Here is a 26,556-nt window from a genome sequence, read left to right on the forward strand (position 1 = left end):
AGGAATTCTTTATAGCTCAGGCTGGATTTTTCAACTTCCCACACCAATCTTCTGGTATTTTTTAACGACGGTGCATTTTGTCTCAAAATTGAGATTGCCCAAATCATTTCACAAAGGGATCTATACAAAAGGAGCTGTTGGGGCTGAACTTGGGTTTTGGCCTGCATTGTGTACAAGAAATCTGTGCCTTCTTGATGCTCGTCAACAGGCGTGGCCAACTGCAGGATCTCAGTGCCAACTTGACAGCAAATCGCTTGTGTATTCTAAGCAGTTTACCAATCAGAGGAACCCCCACATCTGCCAGCTCCGGAATGGTGTCCAGTGGATGCAGGAAGGATGAGGTTGGTACAGGGAAGGAGCCAATTTCAAGGGAAGGAGTGCTTGGTCAGGTATTAATTTTTTTAACATAAGAAGCAATATTAATGCTCCTCCTCATCACAGAAAAACTATTTTAAGTCGTACGAATTACCCATTTCTGAGCAGCCTGCAGCAACAATCTGTTGGTTAAGCTGCTCAATTCCAAGCAGTGGTGAGTGCATGGAACCCATTCCACAATGATCTACCCATTGAAGAATTGTACTGCGGTCCTACTAATATCCTAGGGCCCTGATTCAAATGGCCTAATGAGGTACCTGCTGATTTTCAGTCAGCTGCCATATTTTGCCATTTCTTGTTAATTGCAAAACCAGCATAAGGGATTCAAGTCCATGTACAGAATATTTTATTATTCAAGTCACAAGCTCTGAAGTGTTTTATGAACCCTGCCTGGATCATGAGTTTTGCGCTTTGAATTTAGCTAGGATAAGTATGCTGTGTTTTATGTCAGGTATGATTCAAATGACCCACTAGGGAGCTTTTATCAAACAAAGTTTATTTAAGAGTATCAGGCGCGGTGGCACAGTGGTTAGCACTATTGCCTCACAGCGCCAGGGATCAGATTCAATACCCGGCTTGGGTCACTGTCTGTGTGGAGTTTGCTTATTCTCCCTCTGTCGGCATGGATTTCCTCCGGGTACTCTGCTTTCCTCCCGCAGTCCAAAGATGTGCAGCTTAGGTGCATTGGCCATGCTAAATTGCCCCTTAGTGTTGGGGGACTAGCTTTAGTAAATGTATGGGGTTATGGAGATAGGGCCTGAGTGGGATTGTGGTCCGTGCAGACTCGATGAGCCGAAGCATCTTCTTCTGCAGTGTAGAATTCTAATTTATCATGTATAGTAAGAAAATTAACAATAACTTCTATCAATTAAGACAAAAACAAAACAACCACTGTAGTGTATAAACTTAACAAATATATCCAAGATGTTCCAAACAAACAAAAACTTCCCACAGACCAAAAAACTCTTTCCACAAGTTTAACACAGCAAATACTAATGCTCGTGTGATACTGGAACTGAACCCTTTGGTTAGGGAATTGAAAATCCTGACTTCTCAACTTTGTAACTTCTAGCAGCCCTCAGGACACACTCAGAACAGTTTGAAGTCAGAACAGCTTCCCAGAACACCAGATAGAGACTCTGATCAAGCCACCTTCAGCAAATGTTCTACTCCTGGAAGGCAAGCAGCCTTGCTTTCAGCAAACCAGCAGAATTTCCAAAACCAGGGAGAGAGAGAAAAACACTTCTTTTCAGCTTGATGTCCCTTCTAAAACTAACAACTTCACTAGGAAGAGAAAAACTGTCCAAAACATGTGACCTTCCTCCTAACAATGCAGGTTCATAAAAGATCCCAGAGTAAAAATAAACAACTGAAGGAGCAATAAAAAGATTTTAAGCAGGTGGCCCAGCAGCAATGAAACCAAAACAGCTTATAGCTGCAGAAAACATGATTTAAAAGAGCATTTCTTAAACGTACACTAACAAATATCACTACTTTTCAAAACGGTATAGCAAAGATGATTCAATGAATGAGTTAGTGGTTTGGTGACCTTCACAGATTTGTACTAATTTTTTCAATCTCCGAACCACCACTCTCTCCTATATCTTGAAGGTAAAATATTGGCTAGGACACTAAGGTTAAATTCCCTGCTCTTCTTCAAAAGCAGTGCCGTCTGTCATATTCAGCACAGGCGTGAAGATATTAAAAATTTTAAGGCTCTATTTTGTTTTAAAAAATACACAGTAAAAGTTGCTTAAGATGACTGTAGTATATTGTGTGACTTTGGCAGTATCAGCTGCAAACAGACCTGAAACTCAGGCAAATAACTAATTAAATATGGACAATCAGAGATACTTTTGACATTCATGCATCCCTTTGTTAAGGATGAACGGTCAACAAACCGGACTATATATGGTGATACATCATTGCTTCATCATGGACAGTGGGAACACAAAATCCAATGGGTGTTAGCCAAATATGAATTGGATTTCATTGACCTTGCAAAATTTATGGTAGCTCCTCATCCAAAACATAGCAACCTTAGCTCTATGACACTCCCACAATGTGAAAAGCTACAATACAGGATGTTTACTGGCCTAATACCCCACCTTATTTGCAAAAGGACATTGGACTTGTATCAGATCACATGGCCAAGGCAGCCATGTTTCTTACTCACTTTTAAAAATAACAGTAGGAGCTGTTCTGGGACAGATACCATCAGAAACACCATCTCAGTCATCCAGCTACAAGACAATTACATAGCCAAGCTAAAACAGGTATAACCTTGAAAGTGGGAGATGGATTCTTTCACAACCTGTTCCACCTTCAAGTTCATCTGAGAGCTGACCTTTTGGTAAATCAACTACAAGAAGTCTCACAGTTTGTTAAGAATGCTCTGCTTTTACAAGATCTCCACCCAAGCTACAGCAACAATTCATCCAAAAAACTATAGTGATCCCTGCATGTGTTGATCTCCACTGGCAAGGTCGGAAACATAAGTGAGACCGACAATTGCATCCCCTGCTCACTGAGCAGATGTAAATAGGGTTATGAATCATGTCATAAATATTGGCCTGGGAGACTTGTGATTGCTGTCTGGCTGGTCGCAATTCCTGTTTTTGGCCCACTACACTATTCGACCAACACAGCGGGCAGAGATAATTGCGCCTGCTCTGTTTAAATATCCAGAGAAGCGTGAGTTGATACTTTTAAATTCACAAAAGTTCACTACTGGAATCATTTAAATTGGGACAAATCACCAGGGAGTAAGAAAACATACTAGTGCCACGCGTTGAAACACTTCAATCATGGAAAACAATAAAACATCGTACCCATGACACATGGAGTCATTCACCTTCAGCTGAGGAGGCAGAATGGCCCTTGGTTTAATGGCTCATTGAAAGTCATCACCTCTGACAGTGGGAACTACCACAATTGTATTGTATTGTATGAACTAGAAATGGGACATAGGAACATAGAAATTAGGAACGAGAGTAGGCAATCCAGCCCTTTGTGCCTGCTCCGCCATTCTACGTGATCATGGCTGATCTCCATGATGAAATGAAATGACTAATCTGTTAGGCAACTTCGAGAATGCATCATAAGTATTGCATGTTCCTCTGATGAATTGCAATTCCTACAATAAGACAATCACCGGTAAAAGAAGCCAACTCGAAAGGTGGGATGTGCAGCTTAGAAGTTGTGCCCCATGCTTGGAATGGGCTAACTTCCTGTCAATCATTACAATGTTCTGGTTCCTAAAGATCATAAATTACATTCCGACAGGATCAACAATACTTGTCTCTCTGATATAGATGGCTTTCGTTTCTTTCATAACTACCGCCATTACAGTGTGCCAAATTCTGCCATTAAACAAGCAAGTGCTTACATTTTCAATGACCATTACCTTTAATTTTAAAATTCTAAATTCCTTTCCCCACTCCTTCTCCCCTGCACTCCACAATACACCTCCCTAACGTCAATCCACTCCCTCCCCTTCCATTTTCCCCTCTATTCCCTTTCCCTTCCCTCTTCTTCCCCTTTCCTCTCATTCCCCTTTCCTCTCCTTTCTCTTTCCCCTCCCTCCCGCTCCTTCTGTTTTCCTTTCCCTTTTCACTCCTCTCCTCTGTGCACTGTGCTCTGCTCAAAAGCTTCTTGTTCTCCTCTTGCGAATGTGATCCTTTCTCCAGTTCGTTCCTTCATTATGGTGCACTTTTTGATTTCAAATGGGATCATGTTGCAACTATACTCCAGCCGACCTGTGAGCAACACCAGTTAATACTTATTAAAAAAAAAGGCAGAGTGATTGAATCAGTGAGGGATATAGGAGTTGGAGGTGAGAAAAGGTACACTTCTGAGACAATAGACATTTTCTTCTCTACTTTGTCCAGTGGAGAGAGATCCTGGAAGAGCGTAATCTACTAAATTCAATCTGGAACACTGCTGAGCCCTCAATCACTACCAGAGATTGTAATTGTGGCAGAATTCCCAGGAAGACTGCAGGACAATAATTCAACATAATGATCTCCTGTTTCGCTATCGGACCACAATCTTACAATCCATTTCCCATGTATTTTAGACATTGAGGCACGCTGGAGAAACTTGTTTATAAAGGTAACGATTAAGGTCATTTATTTTTATGCCACAAGAAGAAAAGTTAATTTAAAAGTATGGAATCAAAGTGCACATGCAGCAACTGAAGATTCATGTTGCGCCAATGCGGTCTTATGTACTGAGGGATAGAGTATTAGATTACTAACGTGCTTTGCTGCTGAGAAAATCCAAACGATTCACATCTGTGATTTGTTGGAGTAGGCACAGCATAGATTGATGAGTAAAAGCTTCCTCTGTCGAAAGAGGGAATAAATTAGGGAATAAACCTTTGTCACCACAGAGACAGTTGGTTCACTCCTTCACAGCAGCCTACTGACACCAATTAAAACCAAAACAAAAGGTCATAGAAAAGGTTAAGGAGCGGTACTACAAAGACATAAACTCCAAACTGAGAAATTATAGCCATGGTTTCGAGAAGGCAAGAGACCTTAGATTCATTTTTTTTTTATTAATTTGTGGGACATGGATGTCACTGGCTGGTCAGTATTTATTACCCATCCCTTGTTGCCCTTGAGAAGGTGGTGGTGAGCTTCCTTCTTGAACCCTGCAGTGAATGTGCTGTGGGTCGACCTATAATGCCGTTAGGGAGGGAATTCCAGGATTTTGACAAAGTGACTGTGAAGGAACAGCAATATATTTCCAAGAGAGGACGGTGAGTGGCTTGGAGGGGAACTTGCAGGTGGTGTTCCCATGTATCTGCTGCCCTTGTCGTTCTGGATGGAAGTAGTTGAGGGTTTGGAAGGGTCTGTCTAAAGATCTTTGGTGAATTGTATCAGATATACATCCGTGAACAGGAAGCCAGTGAGCTATAAAAAAATTGAAACTTATGATAGAATGCAAAACAGTCTAGAAATATAATGCAGGAAGGTTATTAACAGATGGGTTTGGCTAATTTTTGACTTTGAAATGTCAAGTTTTGTCTTTGCCACACAATAAAAATAGAATATTGAACCATTTAATAGAATTAGAATTTTATACTAACCAAGTTCCACTGGCAGCTTTCGGATAGGATTTCCCTCAAGAAGCAATGTTTTAAGGCATCTGTAAATGGCAAAATGAATATCAAGTACAGCAATTAAACAATCTTCGTTGATTCAGTGCCTTCATCATAATAAAATAGTGCATGGTGCTTTACAATGATGAAATTAGACATTCAGCAGCATTAGTACAGGAAGTGGAGAAACCCAAGACAATATTATAGAAATGGGTTTTAAGGAGGTTTATGAAGATGGGAAGGAAGGTGGCAAGGTGGAAAGGTTTAGGGAGCTGATTTCAGAGCTTGAAGCTGGGTTTCTGTCATTAAGAGGCTAAGTGGAAGGAAATGTAGAATGCAAAGGACACCAGGGATAAGAAGTAACCAGCACATACAGTTGTAGGAGCTAGGTTATGAATGCAAAGTGGGCCAGGACCTTGGAGAATTTTAAAATGAGGACAAGAAGACAAATATGATGAAGGAGCAGTATTTCGGATAGTATGCAGGTGATAATGTTTCGGACCAACTGGAATTTACAAAGGAAGGAATTCAGGAGACTTGTATTGAATAAAATTGAAGGGATGGAGGTATAGGTAAGGACAGTGGTGAGGTAAGGGCAGTGTGAACAATATTTTATTGGCAAAAATACTGGTTTTGGTAATGCATTGAATGCGACTTGAGCTCAGATCAAAACACTGTGGGTTTCTTTTATTTGTTATGGGAAATGGGCATTGCTGGCTGGACAGCATTTATTGCCCATCCCTAGCTGCCCTTGAACGGAATGGCTTGCTGGCCCATTTCAGAGGGCATTTGAGAATCAACTGCATTGCTGTGGCTCTGGAGTGACATGTAGGTCACACCAGGTAGATTTCCTTCACTAAAGGACATTAGTGAACCAGACGGGTTTTTCCCACCATGATACTGGTTTCATGGTCACCATTAGACTCCTAATTCCAGATATTTTTTATTGAATTCAAATTCCACTATCTGCCATGGCAGGATTCGAACCCAGGTCCCTAGAATAGCAGCTGAATTTCTGGATTAATAGTCTAGCGATAATACCACTAGGCCATCGCCTCCCCTATGGTTCAGCTTGATCAAGCATTCAGGGAAGAGATGGAAACTGGGGCTATATGCAGAGTTTCAGAAATGAGCCAAAATTGTTTCTGCCTTCCTGTGTTGATTTGAAGAAAATTCCAGTTCATTCACATCAGAAAGCACATTTGTGATTGTGGAGTTCAGAGGGATGCAAATAAAGTGTTATGAACATAAAATGGGAGCTATGAGAGGAAGGTTCTGAGGCATGGATAAGGATAAGTGAATGGGCAGGAACTTCAAGGCGCTCCTATGAGGTGTTGGATCACAGAGCAGTGTTAGTAGAATGCAGTGTTTTACAGTGTCAGATTTCACAGGCAGGCTGTGGAGGATAAGGAGGTTAGTGTGTCACGACTGCAGTGATTAACCTTGTTCTAGCGGGCAGGTCAAAAGCTAAACTATAAGTCTGTCCGATCACCTCAGCTCTCAAAATCAGGTTTGATGTATGTTCAGAAGTGGGCCTTGAAGTTAAGACTAGTTTTGCTTTAGGCACAAGAGCAACTTAGCTGAAACTGTTTCTTATGGTCTCTGCCTGAAGATGCCTGACACACTGGAAGAGAACATGCTTGTTCGATGTTTTCTTCAACTTAGGATTTGGCTTCCACTACCCTGGCCATCCTCCTTTTCTTAATTTCATCATCTTTAGCAAACGGAATAATTATGAGCATACCGCAAGCCATAGTTATGCATGAGACCCTGCCTGGCCTCTACCAAGAGTTCCTCCAAATCTAGCAGGACGTTTGATATGTGCCTTCATGATTTCTATAATCTACTTGATGGCAACTCTGAGATTTCATGATCCTATGTATTACATGGGAGTCATCCAACTCTGAACTGATATGATTGGTTATTGCTGCAGAAGGCAGCCTTGATCTTCAAGTTAGTCATTCACCTGTCTTAAAATTAAAGATTTGTGCCAATCCTGAGATACCAATTGTTGACTTGTCTGATGAAATATTTTTCAACAAACATCAGCTGCACATTGATGAACGTTTTAGTTTCAAATAATTGTTTCGGGATACTGGCAATACTGACAAAATAGCACTAATTACCCATCTCTAGTACAAGATTTGAGATACATGAAGTGGCGGGGGGGGGCGCTGCGGGGAGTATCAGGAGCAATGCTGCATCTATTAGCAAGGCAGAAATAAAATCGGCAGAAACACAGAAAAGCAAACCAAGCTTCTGTAAGTGACACAACACCATGTCTGCTTCAGCACCCGATTTATTTGATAGTAAATCGGTTGGACTAAAACCTGGTGTTGTCAGACTTTTTACTGTGTTTACCCCAGTCCAACACCGGCATATCCACATCATGCTTCAGCATCCACCAGCAATTCTTACAGATGTTAATTTTGAGAAGCAACCCAGACTTTAATCACAAATACTACTTGTCATCTTTGAAGATCCACTTAAATTTTGGTCCAGAACCTCCAATCATTGGATGAGCATACCCAGGAGGTATGCCTGCCCCATCCCTCAAGAGGCACTGGGGGACATTTGGAAGTCTGAAACATATGGACTATGTGGGAATTGCATGGGAAGCTTGGAACACAATTCCTGTGTTAGGAATTCTCCAAAATTGTGAGTTGGCATCAGCAACTTCAGATTTCTGACTTGCTTTCCAGAGCAGTTACCCAGGAACAGTTAGAAAGATTAAAATTAGCTCTAACTCCTGGCAACTATACAACTGGCTTTCCTGATTCTTCACTGGACCCTCTAACTATGATCCTTCGCCACTTACTTGCCATCCTATCTCCCCATCCACATACCTGCTGCCATCAGCCCTCACCCAAGACCTGATGCCCTACATCCCTCATTTACTTCCCTCTCACCTTACCCCTCACCCACTTACCTGCTACATTACGTCCCTCATCAACCACCTCAAGCTCTTCACCCATCTATCTGCCATCCTATACTCCTCAACCACTTACCTGCCACCCCACGCCCCTCATTCACATAGACATTTATCTTCTCTCAGTAGCTTCTCCAAGTGGTTTTATTTAAACTTCCCTGAATACAGTAGCTAGGGCCGTAAAAATGGGGATGTGGCTTGGTTTCCCCTGCACTCCTGCACAAAGAGGAAGGACTCCTAGAACTCGTACACTCCACATTTCTCAGGAAGCCTGGTCCAGAGGCCTGAGCGAGAAATCAAGAGCTTTGGTGCAAGGTAAATGAGTAATAGTGGAGAGGCAATCCAACAGTGATTGCCATTTCTCAGAAGATTCAGCCTGATAATTTATATGTGATGACTATAAGCTTGAAAGGTGATCCATGGTGACTACATCATATTGTCAAGAAAACAGCCAATGACCTTTTTGCCAGCAGAGAACGAGCATTCTGATCCTCCAACTGATTTCCCTTTTCCAGTTGTCCCAAATCCACCCAAAAAAAAAGGTTGGAAATTCAAGGAAAATTTAGGCCTGAAATAGGGGAAGAAACAGAAGACGGTGACATGAAGATAAACAATGTTCATATAATATCTGGTGTGGGTTCCTCTTGTTCATTCACAGGACAATAAAATCCTCAAATTTCAGCTTTGCAGACTTGGGTTGCCAAGATTACACCCACCATACAGTTGAGTCACTGGCACAGAGGAATCTGTCTTTTGAATAAAACATTAAACCGAGGGTCTGCCAATCCTCTGAAGTGGACGTTAAAGATCCCACCTTACTCGAGCAGGAGTGAACCCTAATGTTCTGGCCAATATTTATTCCTCAATCAACATCAAACAAACAAATTATTTAAACATAATTATAATGATGTTTGTGGGAGCTTGCTCCACTCAAACTAGCTGCCATATCTCCTACATTACAAAAGTGACTACAGTTCAAAGCTACTTGATTGATGGTAAATTGTTTGGGGACATGCAGTGGTCAGAAAATACACATATTATAATTCTAAGTCTTTCTTTCCTTTTCTGACCTTGGTGTCATTACCATATTGTAGGCAGTAGGCCTCTCAACTACTGTTGTGGGTTTCGGCTTTACTCAGGACGGGGCTTAGCAACTGTGGGCCTTGGAATACAATGAGACTCGGAATGTGAACTTAACAGATAGGTAAGCTGTTGGTTCATATGCAGGGCTATTATTAAAACAATTAAACAAAAAATTAAACCACTGTACTGTTCCACAGACTTTCTTCCCAACTGCTTCTATGCTAGCTGACTTCTATCAAATATCAACTCCTGGGATCAGTGAGAAATTCTTCTAGGTCAACATTGGCAAGAGACCTTGATTTTTCACCAGAAAGTTTGCATCTCAGGCGTCAGTCCCATCCTATTTTCCAGTTGCCTGCTCAAGCTGAACCTATTAGCAAAACTTCAGCATCCTTTTCAATCAAGGTAAAATTTCAAATCCATCTGTCAATAAAAAGCAACGCACTTCCTCTGCTTTCAATGGCACCCATCATTTCATTCCCCTTCACGCTTAATGTCCTCTGATCTCCTGCAACCAGTTGGGGATGTAAAATGTTCCATCTCACAAATGCTCTAGCTGCACGCAGGCTTTTATTTGTAGGAGTTGAAGCCTGCTTCCTAGGCACGTTTTTGCTAAAACTTCCAATTGCCTTGCAATTATGTCAATTAAGCCCTTTGCACAATGCAACTGTATGGCAAACAGGTAATTGGGAGCTAATTAGTGGGTGTAAGTGAATGACTGATTGATTGATTACAACTGAGTTAGCATATGTTCAGATTGGCTGGTCCTGTGGTGCAAACTGGAACAGCGTGTTTGGTGAATTTGAGCCAGGAAGAAATAATCAGGAGATTTATTAGGTTGTACAAAACATATGTCAAGATCGAGTTTACACAGTTGAAAGTAGGAAATTTGAAGACTTGTGTCATGAAAAATAAAAACAATTTTATATTAAAGATAAAATAAAAATGATGTGGAAAATAGTCTTGCTTGCAGGGTATTATTTTACTAACGCCATGTGCTTTTATTACATTTACGGAAGTGGTCTTGAAAAACTGAGGACAATCAAGTAGTAAGTGACAATGTTGAAACACATTTGATACACTGCAGCACAAAAAGACATCAGTATATTTTTTACATCAATTATTCACCTAATGAAGTAAAATTAGATAGTTGCATGGTTACAGAATTTTTTTGCAATACGCTAACCATCAGTGATGACATGATGGCACTTGTCGTTGACCTTGAAGAAAGCCGTTTGCATGCATTGCTGCTGCATGAATTTCTTCTTTCCTGAGATCAGCTTGAATCTGGTGCCAGATAAAAAGGTTGGGCAGGCGTTCAGCAGCAGTAATACCAGCAAGTAGGGTAAGCAGCCAATCAAATTGCAATATTTGCATAGGGAGCAAACCAGAAAATAAAATGATTTTTTTCAGCAGCTTTTTTTTAAACAGAGAACAAAGTAAATGATGGACCATGCACAGGGAATTAGAAGGTAATAGAAGGTAGAACCACAGACTATCTTCACAACTGCTTCTATGCTAGCTGACTTCTATCAAATATCAACTCCTGAGATGAGTGAGAAATTCTTCTAGGTCAACATTGGCAAGACACTTTTGTTTTTCACCAGAAAGTTTGCATCTCAAGAAGGTCAAGAAGGCGTATGGTGTGCTAGCATTCATTAATTGAGGGATTGAGCTTAGGAGTCGGGAGGTAATGCTGCAACTTTATAAGACCCTTGTCAGATTCCACTTGGAGTACTGTGCGCAGTTCTGGTCGCCTCACTACAAGAAGGATGTAGAAGCTATTGAGAGGGTGCAGAGGAGATTTACAAGGATGTTGCCTGGATTGGGAGACATGCCTTATGAAGATAGGTTGAGGGAGCTAGGGCTCTTCTCCCTGGAGAGACGAAGATTGAGAGGAGACCTGATAGAGGTTTATAAAATGTTGAGAGGTATAGATAGGGTGGATTCTCAGAGGCTATTTCCCAGGGCTGAAATGGTCACTATAAGAGGACACAGGTTTAAAGTGCTGGGGAGCAGGTACAGAGAAGATGTCAGGGGTAAGTTTTTCACTCAGCGGGTGGTGAGGGAGTGGAATCAGCTGCCATCGGTGGTGGTAGAGGCAAACTTGCTGGGGTCTTTTAAGAGATCTCTAGATGAGTACATGGGATTTAATGGGATTGAGAGTTATAGATAGGCCTGGTAGGTATGGATATGATCGGCGCAACGTGGACCGAAGGGGCTTTTTGTGCTGTAGTGTTCTATGTTCTACGTAACCTCAACAGAAAGCTTCCTAAAATAAATTTAAAATGAGCATTTTTTTATTAGAATGGAGAACGTGATATTAAGGATGTTCAACAATAATTATGAATTAACAATAATTATGAATTTAGCATGCCATGGAAATCCCAGTTATACCTCATTCAATTTTTTAAAGGGTTCTTAACAACAAAATACAAAAAGGAAAGCTGCATGAGTATCTGAACTGGCCGCTTCATCGGCCACTTTAATACAATGCAAATAGTAATGTTTCTTAGACATTCAAATGAACTATGGACAGAGTTCTCTGTGCTGTGTTTGGGCAGGAACGTGGAGTTTTCCAATTGTAGCAACCAGCAGGAAAGCATGTCAAGTCTTCTGGCTTCAACCTTATTAGTTATGCACGCAAGTGTTTTATGCCACACTCAGGGGTGGGACAGGCCTGAAAGGCATGTAATCGCCATATTGTCCACGTGCCATATTGAAAAGGTGTTCATCATCGCTGACCCACTATTGAAGAAAGAAGGTGGACATCTCAAGAATGAGGACGTGTCTCCAAGAGCACTCTGAGGCTCAAAGGTAGACTCCCTTCCAGGACACTTAATCTAGCAGATGCACTCTGACCCACCATTGTGATGTTCTGGGGCTGTGGGCTGGCCTCCATCCCAAACTCTGGAGGCAGTCCTAGGCAATGTTCAAATGAGTCCTGACATCTGCATGCCATGTTGTGTTTCATGCCACGTTTTTCTGCTGGCATCGCAGAGAATCAGGTGTGTGTGTGACAGCGGCGGGGGATTTGCATCCCGTTGACAGGGTTGAGGTTCACGCCACCCTCCAGTAGATTTTCCGACCCACAAAGGCAGGGACGAGCAGAAGATTACACAATAAATTCACACCAACATGAAACCAATTTCTGGCCCTTCAGCCAAAGTCCTTCCATATTTTCCATTATGTTGTTTCAAGTCCAATTTATTCTGGTAGCACTTAACTGTGTAATACCTTGCACACTTTGTCTGAATTTTTTTTCAGCATTAGCATAGGTTGTTCTCTCCATCGTAGGAGGTAGCCCACACATTCTACCAATATTGACTGCTCGTTCTCCAGCCTCAAAATGTTTTAAAACCTCTAATTTAGTTTCTTAATGGATAATTTTTCTTGTTTTCTTAGCAGCAGCAGTGTCACTATTGTCATTTGCTGGGTGTTTCTGACTCATGTTTACAACTGATTCCAAGTTATTGAAGCATTAAATCATTTCAAACAATCTTTAAATGGCCTTTCTGCTACCAACCAAAGTTAACAAGGGCCACACTTGGGCACTAAAATTAATCAGATTGCAGAGTCAGAATCTGCTGGTTTCCTTTACCTCCCCAAAGGACTTGCAATTTTTGCCAAAAGAAGCCCCCAAGTCAAGGACGGCATTGTAACCTGCAGCTAACAACTTCACTCAACAACTTAGCCTTTCCATCTCACCTGATGCAAAGTTCCACAGGAGCCATACTGGGGCTCAAAAATTAAAAGAAGATGTAAGAGTTGGTAACCACAGCTGCTCTGCACAAAATAATCTAGGTTTCCACGTTACCCTTGAGAGAAATACAGAAGGTGGAGTTTAAATTTGTACATCATTGTACTTTACAATGTTCAACAAAAGCTGCTGTTGCCTCAAACTCCACCGATACATCTTACTCACACTCATTCCAAGACGGCATCATTTAGTGCATGTGATGCTACACACAGGTCTGCACGTAACAACATAATTAGAAACACTGTGATGGTCAGCGCGCACATTTTGTGGTAAAGAGTTACTAATTCCTCAGTCCAAATCATAAATCAAAATTAAGAATATAATTATGAGACTGATCCACCATTCTTCAGTTTTATTCCACAAACAGCAATGTGATAATGATCAGATCGTTTATTTGAAATTGATGTTGATTGCGGGATCAATATTGGGCAGATCACCAGAGATAACACTGAGGCTCTCAATGAAATAGTGCCAGGGGTATTTCGCATCTCGGTTTAATGTATTAACTAAAAGGTAGCTCCTCCAACAGTGTAGCCCAACACGACTCAGTATGACACTGGAGCATCAGCCTAGATTTTGTGCTCATGACTCAAGAGTGGAGCTTGAATCTACAACCTTCTGACTCCAAACTGAATAAGTAGTCCTCAACATTACTTTCTGCTTTCTACTTTTTAGGCAATGTGCTGTTCAAATGCTCCAACTTTTATCATGAGCCAGAATGGTATCCTATACCAACAGCCTTTTGAAAGTCTGAGCATATAACATAAACAGCATCACCGCTGTAAACACAACAGTTTTATTGACTGTTTAGTCATTTGCTGGAATCTAAAAATAGGGTGGATTGTATAAAAAAAGCATAATCCCGTCCACTAGAACAATACACAGAAAGTGCATACTGTATGCACCCGACACTCCCATATTTATGGATTCCTAAGCAGAAAAGCGTCACTACAAATCATTTCCATTATTGCAAATGTGAATCTTTGCGTGACTACTACAAGTGGTACAAAAATAATAAAGACAGAGGCACATAAGCATATATTTTTAAGACAATAGAGAAAAATTGTTGTCGAACCTGTGGTCTCCAATTGAAAGAGGGAGCTTTGTGAGCCTATTGTTTCTCAGATCCAACCAGAGAAGATTTGGTAATTGACGGAAGAAGTCATCAGAGAGTCCAGAGATGGCATTTCCCTCCAGATATAAATTCTATCGGAGAAAGTAATTTTAGTGACTGACATATTTAACAATAGACATCTTATTATTAAAGTAAAAGAGAGACTTTTGTTCAGCACATTTTATTACCTCAGGGTGTTCCAAAGTGTTTTATGGATAATTAGGTACTTCCAAAGCACAGTCACTGTCCTACAGCAAAAAATTTGCACGTAGCTCCCTAATACAACCAGATAATTTTTTTTAGTAATGTTGACTGAAGGATCAATATCGTCAAGGACACCAGAGATATTGACTATGCTCTTCCTCAGAATATTGCCATTGAATCTTTTGCATCTATACAAGAGAGCTGAGCCTCAATCAAAGCCAGCATCCCCCATAGGGCAGGATTTCCTCAATTTGCATGGGATTTTGTACTCATGGCCAGAATTCTTGGGTCATTCTTGCTGGTGAGTTTCTCTGGTGCAGTTGGTAGCACACCCTCTGCCGCGGCATGGGCTGGTTTCAATGCGAGTTCCCATTGACTGCAGCAGGACCAGAGAATTTGACTACCAAATGGTGTGCTGCCTGTTGCTACAGAGAAAAATGCTGAGGGGAGGCCAGAAAATCTCACCCCCTGCCTTTAGAATGAGGTTTGAATCCACAACCTTCTGACTTAGAGATGAGAATATGATCAACTGAGCCATGACTAACACTACAGAGTTTCCAGTAAGAGAGTCAATTAAACCATCAACTTATTTCAAACTTGTTAATGAAATGTATTTGCTTCCTTGGCAGTTTTTCCTAAAGTGACAGCACAGAAGGAGGCATTCAGTCCATCTTATCCATGCCAGCTTGAGGACACTCGGGTGCCTTTCTAAATCCCACCTTCCTGCACCTGGCTCATTGTCGTGTAGCTTACAGCACTTAAGGTGCAATTCCAGGTACTTTTTAAAAGAGTTTAGGATTTGTGTGTCCACCACCAATGGCAGCGATGTAAGAGATGTAAAAAAGGTACCTCACTTGCAATTGCCAGTACGAAGAAAATGTGAATCAAATTTAGTTTTCCTGAAATACTTTGTTCAATTTCTTAATTGTATTTGTCTTACTTTTTTAGCCACTACTTTGTTGTTTTATATATTTGCACATAAGCAAATTTGTTGCTCTGATGCTGTGAAAGAATCCTGCAACGTCAATGGTATAATTCCATGTTGGAGGCTAAGGTTCAGAAAGAAGGAATTATTGTTATGTATGTTGGGGCATAGCTTCTTTAGGGCAATGGGTCAGGTGATCTGGTGTGTAGGATGATCTGCCTGGGAGGGCAGTTGTTGTTTTAAGTATGAAGTGAGTAAATCTGCAATAAATACCTATGTTCCCTGATGCCCGTCTGTAGGATGAGTCCTTAAAGATATTCCTCAGTCCAAAAGACGTGCTGGTTAGCTGCACTGGCCATGTTAAATTCTGCCTCAGCATACCTGAACAGGCACTGGAGAGTGGCGACTAGGGGTTTTCACAGTAGCTTCATTGCAGTGTTAATGTAAGCCCACTTGTGACATTCAGAAATAAATCTGTACTTAAATTACAGAAGCACTTCTTTTTAAAGCAGATTGGCAAGATAATCTCAACAAGAAGACATCTGGGTTAGTATGAGATATTGGCAACATTAATACTGTCACACAGACCGGACCCAACGAGGGCCAATGTGTGCTTAAATAAACACAGTCAAGGTTTTAAATTATTCAAAATCACAACTTCAGGAACTGCAAGGGATTCCATTCCTCAACGTCCAATTTGTCTGCAACCACACACTGCGTTTCATGCAGATGTGTGTGTGTTTCCCAGGGAACGCTCATGACAGTCACACGTTGGGCTGCTTGCAAATCCCAGCTGTCTTTGAAGGAGAGCAGTGGCTGAAGGGATGGCTCCTCGGGGATGAGGGGTACCCAACCAGGAGGTGGCTGATGACACCAGCGGAGACTCGATAAAATGATGCTTACGCTTCAACACACATGTTGGTGGAGGAGATGATTAGGCTGTTGAAGATGCAGCTCCAGTGCCTGGACTGGTCAACTCAGATCACAGAAGCTCTCCTGCATTATTGTGATGTGCTGCACTCTCCACAACACAGTGCTGCAGAGGGGAGACAATCTAGACCTGGAGGAGATAGGCTAACTCTTCGGATTAGGAGTATGTTGAGGAGGGTGATGGCCTGACAATGTCGAGGAGGAGGAAGAGGAAGAATGTTAGGCAATGAACAGTGCCAGAATTGGACAATGAGAAAGAAGTGCCTCTCATTTTGGGGTCGAACAGGAGTAGCAGGTGATGAGGTCTTCTACTATGGGTGAAAGGTCAAACCAATGATGTTGTGCCAGCATTAGCTAACCATTAGGTTGCATGTTTTCAATGGCAGGGGGCTGCAGCCATTGGCCTGACTCTGCAGGAAAATGATGATAACTTGCAGTGAGGACAAAGCAATGCTTCTCTCATTGTCAGCGATATGTCTGACTCCTGCCTAACAGAGAGCTGCATGTGCCATGCCAAAGAATGGGCATATCATGGGGTTCATCGAAGCTGGAATGACAGTCTTAGGCACTGCAGGTTCTGCTAGGTTTTCGGCCATGTTTACAGTTTCACCTTGCATCCAAGGAGGGCAGGGAATCAGCACCTTGTCAGCCCCTTGGCCTCTGCCACTGAGGTGAAGAGCAACAAAATTGAACTGCGCTATTCCTGATAGATGGTTGGAGAGATAGTTTGCTCCTTCAATAAACAGGATCTCGGGATGGGTGCCCCGAGATTAAGGGGGTGCTGGGGTTGCCTGTGTCAGGGCTTCTTTACTGTGACGTCAGTGGGAGAGACACAGCACAGCCATTCTCACACTGCACAAGAATGAAGTGCAGGGTGTGTGCATGGGTTCACCAGGCTTGGCTGCATGAATTGAAGGGTGGAGGTTCTGTGAGTGGATGGAGTGATTTATTATTTCTAACTATATACAGTGGTGACCTCTCCACTTGTGCATACTTTTACCCATGCCAGCTAGCTGTTTCTTAATCTTCCTCACCCTCCCACAATGTCTAGATGCTTTTCCAGGATCTGCAGCTGAAGTTGAGGAGGCCTCCTGGCTTCCACACCTGTGCCTGAGATGACCTTGGTGGGCATTCTCAGGGGACCTGGAGTTTGAGGGCCCTGGCCTGCTTTCAGGCAGCATTGGTACAACAGTGCTGCCCTCATCAATGTGTGGGGCTGGAGGTATGTCGCTCACAGGAAGGGGGACTCAGATAGGATGGACACCCCAGTGGCTCCTGGGTGGAAAGTCCCAGGCTGTGAACCAGATGATTTTCATCACTTTGGGCGCCTGATAAGCCTGCTGGTCCTCCATGGGATAGAAGGGAGGTTAGAGTGGTGTCCAGAAGCCCCACCACCCTCTGGCGCAGACACTTGTGGATTTTACCTGTGCCTGCACCATGCACCACAGAGTTATGCCCTCAGACCTGGAAGTCATGGGTGAAGCATAGTGCGGTCATTTCCTGCTTTGGAGTGCATGTTCTGCTCCAAGGTCTCCACTGCGAACCCCATCCTCACAGTGTTGGCCTCATTGCGCTGGCGTGATGGTACCATTTCCTCAGGCAGAAGGTGATGGTACTCCTCCGGTTGGCCTTGCAGTCCAAGGAGAAATGCTGTCATCCCTTTCTGATGCTCACAACTCTGCCTTTGCAGTTTCATCAACTCTGGGATGACCGGATCTAGGGGCATGTCATTGGCCAGGACCCCAGCAGTCCTGGCCTCCGGCATCCCTCTGACTGCCAGTTCCTTGGGACATCCCTGCCTCCACCTGCCGTGGATCTTCAGCTGTGAGATGCTCACCATTGAGTGACCCAGAAGACTGTCTACTTCGTGAACCCACCTAGGTATGGGCATCTGCACTGCTGCCTGGTGTGGGTGACAACTGTGAAGCATCTTCCAACACTGGGGTCTGAGAAGTCTCCCTCAGAGCTGCTGGAATCTGGTGGGTTCAGGTTGTGTGGGGACAATTTGTCCTGCTCGGCTGCTCTACCTGCAAGGTAAAGGTCATGGCATCAGTGCATCATGGGAGATAAAGGAAACTGATTACTCACTTGAATCTTGAGGAATGACAGCATGTCTTGAGGATTCTCATTTGTCTGCTGCCCTGCTTCACAACCAGCACAGGCCTGCTCCTCCTCCTCCCTGGCCATCTGGGGGGCTATCTCCTCGAATGGCTTAAGAGTTCTGAGCTTCAGCATTAATCCAGCTGGGCGTGCTTGCTCATGCTTGTGTATGCGGCAGTGGTGACATTTACAATGGTGATGAGATGTGGTCAGTGTAGTTTCTGAGTGGATGCTGAAGTGCGATGAGCATGGCAGCGAGTAGGGGGAACATGGTGATTAGGGCCTCCTTACATGTGTTGGCAAAGCTCAAAGCAACTTGGTGAGAGACAAAGATGTGATGGTTGTGCAAGGGATTCTAGAAAAACACTGCATGAGGCTGACTTACCCTGGCTGAGCGCAGATCATTCATCTGTTTGCGACGCTGCTGCCCCATCCTCTTTTGCAGTGAACTTGCAATCTCCAGGGTGGCCACTGTATCTCAGGCTGTGGGTGGAGACCTTGGTGGGAGGCCTTCTCTTGGAGCAGAGGTGGAGTGCATTCTGCTTCTGCCGCACTCCATCAAGAAATCTGCTGAGAGTTCCCTCCAAGAATTGTGGTGTTGTCTTCCTGGCTGCCATTCCCTGCAGTAGCTGTGGGACAAGTGTTGGAGCCATTTATATGGAGTTCCCCAATTTATCGCGCAATCAGTGCAGCTGTGGCCAGTGAATAGAGAGAGGCCATTGCAGGCATGACATTATTCTCGTGGCCATGACAACGAGGCTCAAGATTCAGTCAGAAATTATGTCAGAGCTGTCGGAGGATTCACTCCATTTTTCTCAGTAGAATTGACACTCTGCAAATTATGAGTAAGATCACCTTATGGTTTTAGATTACTAAGGGAAACCAATATTTTCAACAGAAATAAAATTGCGCACGTAACATAGATGGAGACCAACTTGTGCTGCTCAAAAATAATCACATTGTAAAATTAGACAGGAGGAGTTTTAACACAGCACATACTATAATCAAAGAATAACAGTTAAATGTTACTATAGCTAATAGTTATTACTGGAGACTGATACCAGAATTTGTGTTTCTTCTGCTTGTGTTCAGATTGATTTACAAAAGACCAGACCACTACATCAGGACTTGGGATTACAGGCAAAAGGCCTGGGTGGGATTGTTGTGGGTGCAAGCTTGATGGGCCGAATAGCCTCCTTTTGCCCTGTAGGGATTCTATTCCATAAAAACTGATGTTTTTCCAGAAATATTTAGGAAACTCACTAGCTATTTTTCAAGTGACAGTCTGAAAAAAACATGGTCAAGCAAAGTAAAGAACAAAGATTGGAGCTAGCCTTCACATGCTCGATTAGCCATCACCACTGTGAACTGCAAATCACAGTGACAGAAAATTAGCAGCCTGTTCTACATGCTCAAATTTATCGTCTTAACCATTGGAAGTGATGGACCTAGCCACAGAATACTTCTTCAACACAGATAGAAAACAACAAGGAACACTGAGATAAGATAGAAGGGAAATTACATTCTGTAACATTCTCCTTAAAGTTTGGTGGAGGAATTTAAGATGTTACAGTATATATTTCTAGACACCAGAAGTCAACTTGATATGTATAGGAAAAAAATTGAGAGCAAAGATTTACGTCACGTTATATTGTCAAAAACAAATGTGTGATATGCAGTAAGATAAACAAAGAAAGCTATTTATAAAAAAAAGTGATGGGAACTCAATATCCAAGGGTATTCAATTTTCAGGAAAGATAGATTGAAAAGGGAAGGGGATGGGGGGGAGTGAGCATTGCTGGTTAAAGAGATTAATGCAATAGTAAGGAAGGACGTTAGCCTGGATGATGTGGAATCTGTACGGGTGGAGATGTGGAAAACCAAAGGACAAAAACGTTAGTGGGAGTCATGTACAGACCACCAAACAGTATAGTGAGATTGGGGGTGATATCAAGCAGGAAATTATGCATGCAGAAAAGGTACAGCAATTATTATGGGTGGCTTCAATCTGCATATTGATTGGTAGCAATGCAATGGAGGGCAATTTCCTGGAATGTATAAGTGATGTTTTCTTGACAAATATGTTGAGGAACCAATTAAAGAGCAGGCCACCCTAGACTGGTATTGTGTAATGAGAGAGGATTAGTTAGTAACCTTGTGGTCTGAGATCCTTTGGGGAAGAATGAGCATAATATGGTAGGATTTCTCATTACGATGGAGAGTGACACAGTTAAGTCTAGGATTAAGGTCCTGAATTTAAAGAAAGCTAACTTTGATGGGATGACATGTGCATTAACTAGGATAAGCTGGCAAAGGATACTTAAGGGATTGATAGTGGATTAGGCAATGGCAGACATCTAAGGAACACATGGATGAACTTCAACAACTGCACATCCCTGTCTGACATAAAAGAGTAAAGTGGGGAAGGTGGCAGAACCATGAATAACAAGAGAAATCAGGGATAATGTTAAAGCCAAAGAGGAGGCATATAAATTGGTCAGAAAAACCAGCAAACCTGAGGACTGGGAGAAATCTTAAATTCAGCAGAGGAGGATAAAGGGTTTAATTCGGAAGGGGAAAATAGAATATGCGAGGAAGCTTGCAGAAAACATAAAAACTGACTGCAAAAGCTTCTATGGATATGTGAAGAGAAGAAGACTGCTGAAGGTGAATATAAGTCCTTTACAGTTAGAATCAGGTGAATACATAATGGGCAACAAAGAGACGGCAGATCAGCTGAACAAATACTTTGGACTGATCTTCACTAAGGAGGACACAAATAACATTCCAGAAATACTAGGGGACAGAGGATCTAGCATGAATGAGGAACTGAAGGAAATCCTTATTAGTCAGGAAATTGTATTAGGGAAATTGCTGCGATTGAAACTCAATAAGTCCCCAGGGCCTGTTACACTGCATCCCAGAGTATTTAAAGAAGTGGCCCTAGAAATAGTGGATGCATTGGTGATCATTTTGCAGCATTCAAAGACACTTGAAGAGTTCCAATGGATTGGAAGGTAGCTAATGTAGCTCCACTATTTTTAAAAAAAAGAGGGAGAGAGAAAAGAAGGAATTATAGACTGGTTAGCCTGACAATGGTGGTGGAGAAAATGCTGGTGTTAATTATTAAGGATGTAATAACTGAGCATTTTAAAAGCAGTGACAGGATTGTTACAATCAGCATGGATTCATTAAAGCAAAATTGTGCTTGACAAATCTTTTGGAACTTTTTGAGGATATGATCAATAGAATGGATAAGGGTGAACTAGTTGATGTTGTGTAGCTGCACTTTCATAAGGCTTTTGACAAGGTCTCACACAAGAAATTAGTGAGCAAAATTAAAACTGGTGGCATTGAGGGTAATGTATTGACGTAAATAGAGAACTGGCTGGCAGACAGGAAGCAAAGAGTGGGAACAAATATTCCCAGTCTTTTCCTTTTCAGAGTGGCAGGAAATGACTAGTGGTGTATCGCAGGGTTCAGTGCTGGGATTCCAGCTGTTCGCACTATACAGTACTGATTTGGACAAAGAAATTAAATGCAATTTCTCCAAATTTGCAGACGACACTAAGCTGGGTGGCAATGTGTGTGCTGTGAGGATGATGCTAAGAGGCTACAGGGTGACTTGAACAGACTGACTTAGTGGGCAAATATTTGGTAAATGCAATATAATGTGGATAAATGTGAGGTTATCCACTTTGGTAGTAAAAACACGAAGGAAGGTTATTATTTGAATGGTGGCAGTTTTGGAAAAGGGGAAGTGCAACATGACCTAGATGGAACAGTCACTGAAAATTGGCATGCAGGTACAGCAGGCAGTAAGGAAAGTTAATGGCATGCCACACAATGCCCATTTAAAGCTCTCCTATAAGACACCCTATTCAGCTTCTCGTAAGCATTCTCTGCAGTTGTACTATTCTGCCACCTCACCATCTAATGAGCTGACAAACAAACCAACCTTTAATCCAATTGGGCCTGTCGAATTACCACATACTAATTCCAACTCTACATCAGCTTTTAAGTGACAGAAGTTCCAGTATTTGAGCTGGTGGCTATGAATTTCAGATCAAGTGATGGGGCACTTCATCACTGCTGTACAGCTGCTCTCTTTCCTCCTCCTGGGGGTCCTGTGTTTGGGCAAGCAGTACTTCTTGGTATCAGAAAGCAGGAACTCAGAAGAGGAAGGTTGTTATGAGGGAAGTGTGCAGAGGTGTAAAGCAGGACCATGGTCAAAGCAACAGCAGTTTTTTCATTATGCCAGACAGTAGGGCAAATGTACGCTGGAAAGTGAGAAGGGGTATAAGGAATATGTTGTGACCCTCAATGTTCTTACCAACATCGAGTGCTACAGACCCTATTACAGCTGGTCGCATGATGCTGAGAGTTGCTTTCTCCATTAGACTCAGTAGATACAGATGTCATTTCTCCCAGCAACTCCGCTTGGTAACCTTTGATTTTGTAAGGGAGAGGGCACAATGCTGTGTAGCACCATGCCATAACTGAATGGCTGAACATATGTGGAGGTAGCAAGAGGTGAGTGTGAAGCTGACAGCACTAGTGGAGTACCTGAACATTAGGCATGAGTCCCAAATGCCAGAAACAGGTGCCAGGTGAGTAATGGGAGTGTGGTGCATGAGCAGTGTGAGAGGCTGGCGTAATGGGTGGTTACAGATGAAGATGCATTCACTGACAGTGACCACCCATGTGAAGTTATTCAACTTTTTGTAGCACTTCCTGCTGCCAGATCTTCAGGACCAGACACTATAAGTTATCTTTTCAGGCCAACTGCACCCACTCCCTTCTGAGGGAGGTGATCAGAGGTCCTCCTGCCCACCTGTACCAGTGGTGCCTTTACCACCCCATCCATCAATCTGGATTCCCCTCTCTTCCATGTTGGTCAGCTCGCAAGAGGTTCGATTGCAGCATTGTTGTACAACTTCCCTTTAAGAGGCAACCTTTCTTTAACATACAGTAAGCTGTCTGTACCATATGGCCTGCAGCAATGCTGCAAGGGCCACCTGCTTTATTCAGCACTAGAAGCTTAGGATTTAGTGCTGAAATCATTCAGATGAGGAGGGTGCAGAAATTTTGTCTTACCTTGATATGAACAGGAGTACATGAGCTGCAAATGGTAGCCCCTGTACTCAAAAATCTCAACCCCTCATTTTATATCCCACATTCTTCCATTTGGTCATATATTATTACAATACATGTGTAAGGCCTTTCTTTACAGCATGCACATACATTTTTATTTTCTCATCAGCACAGCCAATTGTCAGGCTTAATATTCAAAATTCAGACCAAATCATAACTCAAACATAATCCAATTTAAATTACACAAAATCTCTCTCTTAAATCTCCATGGATGATTTGTTCCATGCCTGTAGCGTCAATACAACAGAATGTCACTGTCTCATTTGGAGAAAAGGAATTTAACTAAGAAAGGGGCTGTCTGGATTTTAAAGTCAATGAAATTCAGAAGCAGCAAAATCTATTGAAGAAAACAGTCATTGGAGGCTATGCAAGGATGGTATGAAGAGATCTCAGAAATTACAACTGTAGCTGTTTACAGCATAGAAACAGACCCTTCGGCCCAACTTGACCACAATATCAATATCACAATGATTTTAGTTTTAGGATTCATGGTAGTGTTTAGGATTAGGATTAGCATCAGTATTAGAATTAGGCATAGTGGTTAGCACTGCTACCTCGCAGCGCCAGGGACCTGGGTTTGATTCCCGGCTTGGGTCACTCACTGTGCGGAGTTTGCATGTTCTTTCTGTGTCTGCATGGGTTCCTCCAGATATTCCGGTTTCCTCCCACAGTCCGAAAGGTGGGCTGGTTAGGTGCATTGGCCATGCTAAATGCTTCCTCAGTGTATCTGAACAGGCGCTGGAGTGTGGCAATTAGGGGATTTTCACAGTAACTTCATTGTAGTTTTAATGTAAACCTATTTGTGACACTAATAAATAAACTTAAAATTTAAATGGAGAGTTACTGCCAGTTTTCGAATATTAGGATTAAGGTTAGCATCAATGTTGGGGTTAGTGTCAATATTAGGATTATGGTAATCATCAGGATGAGGGTTAGTATTAGGATTAGGGTTAGTGTCAATATTAGGATTATGGTTAGCATCAGTATTAGGATTGGGGTTCGTGTCAGTATTACAATTAGGGTTGGTATCAATAATAGGATTAGAGTTAGTGGCAGTTTTCAAATTAATGTCAGTGTTATGATTAGGATTAGCATCATTATTAGAATTAAAGTTAGTGTCAGTATTAGAATTAGGGTTAGTGTCATTGTTTGGATTAGGGTTAGTGCCAGTATTAGGATTAGGGTCAGCATCAGTATTAGGATTAAGGTTAGCCTCATTGTCTGGATTAGGGATGGCATCAGTATTAGGGTTAGTAACGGTTTTCAAATTAGTATCATTATTCCGGTAAGTATTAGCGTCAGTATAAGGATTAGTGCAAGTACCAGGATTAGGGTTAACATCAACATCAAAATTAGGGCAGTGTCAATGTTTGGAGTAGGGTTAAGCATCAGGATTAGGAATAGTATTAGAAGAATGGTTAGTATTGTGTTTGGATTGGAATTAATGTCAATGTTAAAATTAGTTACAGTTAGTGTTACTATTACGACTAGGGTTAGTCTTAATGTTAAAATCAGGGTTAATGTTAGGTCAGGAATTGTGTTAGGATCAGGGTTAGTATTTGGATCAGAGTTAATCCTAGGATTAGAGTTAGTATTAGGATCAGGGTTAGTAGTAGGATCAGGGTTAGTGCTGAGATTAGCATTAGTATTTAGGATCAGGGTTAGTGTTAGGATCAGGGTTAATGCTAGGATTAGGATTAGGGTTAGTATTAGGATCAGGGTTAGTATTCAGATCAGGGTTAGTGTTAGGAGCAGGGTTAGTGTTAGGAGCAGGGTTACTGCTAGGATTAAGGTTAGTGTTAGATCAGGGTTAGTGCTAGGATCAGGGTTAATGTTAGGACCAGAGTTAATATTAGGATCAGGGTTAGTATGAGAGGTTTATGATGTTCCTAATGTTCGGGGTCGGGAGTTTGAAAACAGCAGTAGACACATCCACCCCGGGGCGGGCTCACCTGTAGAGCGGTCATGTGTAAGATGTACGGCGGGAGCCTCTCCAGCCCCCGTCCGCTTAAATCCACCATTTCACATGGCAGGTCGGGGCTGGGGTCCGGCGTCTTGGTCTTGGCCTCGGCCGCTTCACCCTCCCCGCCTGCGGGGCTGAGCCGCTGCTCCTCCATCCGGCGGGGTGCGATACTCCCGGGGCCGCTCCGCCCGGGCCTCAAACACCGCCGTCTCCATGGCGACGCACAGGCGCGCTGCACAAAGCGGGTGCAGTCACAGAGTGAGCCAGTTGTGTGTGTGTCTGTGTGAGAGAGAGAGGAGAGAGGGAGGAGAGAGGGAGGGGAGCCAGGGAACTGCAACAGTGTGGGTAACAGAAACACTCACTGCACTTACACAACTGATGGAACTGGAGGACGTTCATATACAATATTCTTTACTCTATTGGAGAGGGTGCAGAGGAGGTTTACCAGGATGATGCCTGGTATGGTGGGGAGGTCCTATGAGGAGAGACTGAGGGATTTGGGGTTGTTTTCGTTAGAAAGAAGGCGGCTAAGAGGGGATCTTATTGAAACATATAAGATGATTAGAGGTTTAGATAGGGTGGATAGTGATAGCCTTTTTCCTCGATTGGAGAAAGCTAGCACGAGGGGGCATGGCTTTAAATTAAGGGGGGGTAGTTATAGGACGGATGTCAGGGGTAGGTTCTTTACCCAGAGGGTGGTGAGGGATTGGAATGCCCTGCCTGCTGCGGTTGTAAATGCGCCTAGTTTGGGGGCGTTTAAGAGATCCGTGGATAGGTTTATGGACGAAAAGGGATTGGTTTAGATTAGTGGGTCATTGTTTTTTTTTAACTGGTCGGCGCAACATCGTGGGCCGAAGGGCCTGTTCTGCGCTGTAATGTTCTATGTTCTATGTTCATGGGGTATCACTGCCT

General features: G+C 42.6%; 1 protein-coding gene across 3 annotated transcripts in view; it reads right to left on the reverse strand.

Annotated features, from left to right (window-relative positions):
• Window positions 1-25,732, reverse strand: part of LOC145354195 (leucine-rich repeat-containing protein 27-like) — an 82,338-nt gene extending 56,606 nt beyond the window's left edge. For 2 of the 3 annotated variants that reach the window (XM_080205271.1, XM_080205270.1), the window contains exons 1-3: window positions 25,634-25,732; window positions 14,330-14,460; window positions 5,471-5,529 (exon numbers count right to left, since the gene is read on the reverse strand). In XM_080205271.1, coding sequence (XP_080061397.1) covers window positions 5,471-5,529; window positions 14,330-14,460; window positions 25,634-25,702 — 259 coding nt within the window. In that variant the 5' untranslated portion in view covers window positions 25,703-25,732. Of the gene's footprint in view, window positions 1-4,634; window positions 4,717-5,470; window positions 5,530-14,329; window positions 14,461-25,633 lie in introns of those variants that run through there. The other variant, XM_080205272.1, reaches the window with a different exon arrangement.
• Between the last annotated feature and the right edge of the window lie 824 nt (window positions 25,733-26,556).

This window comes from Carcharhinus amblyrhynchos, chromosome 17, assembly GCF_965287045.1.
Source record: "Carcharhinus amblyrhynchos chromosome 17, sCarAmb.v2.hapA, whole genome shotgun sequence".
Classification (NCBI taxonomy): domain Eukaryota; kingdom Metazoa; phylum Chordata; class Chondrichthyes; order Carcharhiniformes; family Carcharhinidae; genus Carcharhinus; species Carcharhinus amblyrhynchos.